The sequence below is a fragment of the Microtus ochrogaster genome, chromosome 10, assembly GCF_000317375.1.
Source record: "Microtus ochrogaster isolate Prairie Vole_2 chromosome 10, MicOch1.0, whole genome shotgun sequence".
In the NCBI taxonomy this organism is placed as follows: domain Eukaryota; kingdom Metazoa; phylum Chordata; class Mammalia; order Rodentia; family Cricetidae; genus Microtus; species Microtus ochrogaster.
The window spans coordinates 35,690,494-35,694,644 of record NC_022016.1 but is presented as its reverse complement, the minus strand read 5'-3'; the positions used below and the strand labels follow the sequence as shown (position 1 = coordinate 35,694,644).

The window sequence follows — 4,151 nt, the reverse complement described above, 5'->3', positions numbered from 1 at the left end:
CAGAACATGTACAAAGAGAATAAATGAAAATATCCACTGCTTTGTGAATGTTCTGTACAGAAACAAGTTTGAAATTGTTATAAACACTAAAATGAATTTGAAACTAAAATTATTAATAACATTACTATCACAGAAGATGAATTCACATTTATTTGTCTATCAATTTCAAGTTTTGGTTGACAGGAATAATTGCTAGTTATTTCATTATGTTTTAATCCACAGATAGCTGTAGAAGTTTCCTTTTCTTCTGTGCAATTGTGGTGTTTTGTGATTCTTCTCACATTATTAGCGTCACCACTGGATCTTCTTTAGACTAATTTATGCATTCTTATAAATGATTCATGTAATGATGTAATATCTTCAATGCTACAAAAAATGTGGAAGAAGTACATGTGAATGTTTGTCCCATAGTTGATGAAGTATCTAACATATTTGTGTTATGGCAGATGTTAAGGCAGAAGTTCAATGAAAATTATTTCATGATGCATTATTTAATTGATTGTAAATGAGCACTAAATATAACCAAATAATTCCTAATTAGGAAGTCATCTAATTATTTTCTTTCTTTTTTTCTTCACTTTTTCTTTTCTTATTTATGTTCTTCCTTATCGTCATCATTGTCGTCATCATCTGTATCCATGATCCAATAATAGTCTTTAAACATTTTTGATGTAGGAGTAGACCTTTCATTACCCCATCCCTTCATATACATCAGCTCAAGGCTGCTGAGTGCAGTGTCCTCCTTGCTTATGAAGTATTTCCAGTCAGTTTTATCATAAGCTTCATCAGCATTTTCTGAATTACCAAGGTTTTCAATTTGAAGTTCAAGTTCATTGGAATCTGTTATAGGGTCTTCATTTCCTAGTATTTTAAACTGGTTGTTTCTGAAGTATGGTGATTCATACCTAGTCTCCTTGCTGGTTTTATAAGAATCTTGTGGTGTATGGAGTTTTGTAACAAAGTTGGGGTCTTGTTTATAGAGTCTGGTGTCCTTCACTTTACTCGTTTTCTGGCCATATCTGTGATCAAATGTAGGCAGATCAGTTTTCTTGACAGGTGATTCTTCATAGCTTGGTTGGTTTTCATAGCCCGTGTCAATTTGTTGATTGGGCTCTCGCCAAGGTTCAGCACAGTCACAGATGTCATCCCCTCCTTTGTATATATATTTATAATAAATAGAGTGAAGCATATCTTGTCTCTTGCGTCTGCCTTCACATGACCAAGGAAGCTTGTAGGGGTCCAGATCTAATTTCCCTTGAGACTGTTTGCCAGAGTTGGTGGGCTGCTTGGTTGCTTCCCTGTGATCTTCCCAATACGGCCACTTGTTCTCCTGCATCCGGTTAGGTCTCGGTGTTTCCAGCATTTTGATTAATATGTCTGCAGAAGTTTCTTCTCCTCGAGGCCAGGGACCAAACAGATTCTGATTCTGGCGGAAACCTATGTTGTCCCAGAAGGTTCTACGTGTTTGCTGAACTGGCAAAAGTGGTTGATAAAGCCCTGAGTCCTCAATCAGCTTTCTCTGGTTCTTGTTGGCGAACGGACTGCGCATTCCACGAGAAATTGTAGGGAAAAAGGTCCCCTCCACGCTGCGTGGGGTCAGCACTTTACTTGGTGTCCCGACTTTCCTGAAATCATCTGGCCGTTCCTTAACACAGAGGCGGTGCTGGCCCTCCACGGAGGTGGGCAACCTCAGCTGATCTTTCTTGTGCTTTAAGAAATATTTGGAAGAGTCTTTCCACACAGACTTGCTGGTCATGTCCTGAGATGTTGACTTTAGTGTCCGCCGGGCCTGCTTCCCTGGCAGTCTGTGGTCTCCCATATCCCTGTCTGTGGTCACGGCATCAGTCTCAGGGATTTGTTTCGTTGAGGCTACTCAGTTGCTAGGAGATCTGAAGTGAATCCCTAGATTCCACTGTGACAAGGAAGGGAGTGGCCCACCAGCAGTCACCTCCATCCTATTCTATATAGTGTGGTCAAAAAATACACATGCTTTATTTATCACAGTCTTTTTGATGGACTTTCAGATTGTTTCTGTCTTGACCTATATTTCAAAGAATGTTTCTATGGATATGTGCATTCAATATTATGTTATATTTACCTAAAATCATACACAATACACATAAATGTATATGTGTGCATGTGTACATGTGTGAGTGTGTGTGTGTTTGTGTGTATTAAAGGAAGTTGAGCCAATTGGGTTGGCAATGCTCCCCATAAGAATGATAGTTAAGCAAAATCCCAGGAGTGGGCACCAGAAACCTACTTTTAAATGGTTGTTCAGATAAATTCAAGTGACCTCCCAAACAATATAGATTATAGACAACCCCTTGTCTCTCAGGGGTTGAGGGTGGGTCCCTCTAGCTGAAGACACCACACACTTAGGACACACAACTAAGATGATTTGACCTGGATGTGACTTGAAAGCCTCTTCCTGTAGTCTAGCTTTCATGGTTCCAGAAAATACAGTGCAAGGTGCCAAGGGAGGGGGAGTAATTAAATACTCCCAAGCCAGCTGTAACACTCATGAAACATGACAATTACCAGCATGACAAGATCAGAAGAAGGATGTAATGAGTGGCACTCACTTTTCTGTGGCAACCAACAGTTCTCTTGTTTTTGCTCTTGTGTTGTTGCATCTCATATAGGAGTTAACTCTGTGTGACCAGTAGGATGTGATAGAAGTTATACTCTGGAACTGAAGGCCTGAAACTATATTTTACATTTTGAAGCTTCCACTTGGTCCTTTGGAACACTCACCTTTGGGGGATCTCTTATGACCCATTTGCTGAGCTGTGATATCAAGCAACATAAATTTAATTTAAATGTTCTAGCCGTCAGGCCCAGCTACAGCCTTTGTCAACAACCAAATGCTGCCAGCTTTGTGAGCTTAGTGTCTGTGAGTGCAGAGCTTTTGAAATCTGCAGACTAAGCCAGCTTCTGACTCTGACTGCATAAGAATTTCCAAGTGAGACTCTAACTTGCTAAGGTAGCTCAACCTGCAGAACGGAAAGGGATAAAAAATAAAGCAATGTCTTGAGCCACTACATTTCATGATGATTTGATGTGCAGAAACAGATAACTCTAATTGAAACAGAACTGAAGAGGGACCCAGATTTCCACTTCTTTACTCACACATGGCTCATAGTTTCTCATACGAACTACTTATTCAAAGAAAATATTTTAAGCAAAGCCAACCAAACTTATGTATTCAACTGCATTCCTTGATTATTTTTCCTACTTCTAACTTCTCTAATTCAGTGCTTTCTTTTAAAATTAGAATGTCAATAACCATATGTGTCAGTTGCTAATAATGTGTTTACATTCATGTAACTTCATAAAATACTCATGAGATCTTTTCTGAGGCTAGCTCTGGATGAAGAAACTGATGCAAATGGCTATAGTTTCTCTCCACAAACTGATGACAAAGGTATATTGCTAAAGACAACATCGCCATGAGTGATTGAACACAGAGGTGAGTTTACGATTCAGACCCAGAGTTAACTTGTTTGCTTTCTTTCATTAAATCAGTAGTAACACCAAAAACTCTTAAACAAATGGGCCTTTCTGTGTCTACATGGTCCAACCATTTAGAGCCCCAAAGTTTGGGATAAAACCCCATTTGTCTTTTGTTTGGTCCAGATTAGGAGTTTAGTACCCCACTTTGTGTTGGTGTATAGAGGCCTTGCTATTCACAAACTCTGGTGTCCAGAGGCAGTGATATCCAGGGGCACCTAGGAACTCTTGACCAGTCTCTTAGTCTTTGGAGTCAGCATCTGAAGGATGGCAGCCATCCTACTCTGACACAGGCTCCTTTTGCTTCCCTGCAGCTGGTAGCCAAGATAGGCAGCCTTCCACAAAGCTTAGCTTTCTTAACTGATATTTTGTATCTCAATGTAACGGCATAAATGAATGCAGACAGATTGTAAAAATATATACAGCTTTAATGGAGAAATAGACTTACAGAACCACCGTTCCCACGGAGACCAGGAAAGCAGAAGGGGCACGCAGGTGCCCGCTCCCCCGATTTATAAGTAAACATTCGCCCGAGGCGAACACGCCCCCTAAGGGGCTGGGCTTATTCCTACATCTCAAGGTCTGTGTCTCTCACAGCCATCCCTCAGTGACCCTTTTATAATCTATTTTTTTCAGGA

The 4,151-nt window shown here is 40.2% G+C and overlaps 1 protein-coding gene across 1 annotated transcript; it reads right to left on the bottom strand.

Moving 5' to 3' along the window:
• Positions 1-282: 282 nt before the first annotated feature.
• Positions 283-1,823, bottom strand: LOC101983608 (protein FAM47E-like). The gene has a single exon (XM_005352832.2). It carries the CDS (start codon positions 1,817-1,819, stop codon positions 590-592), a length of 1,230 nt encoding a protein of 409 aa, XP_005352889.1. The 5' UTR covers positions 1,820-1,823; the 3' UTR covers positions 283-589.
• Between the last annotated feature and the right edge of the window lie 2,328 nt (positions 1,824-4,151).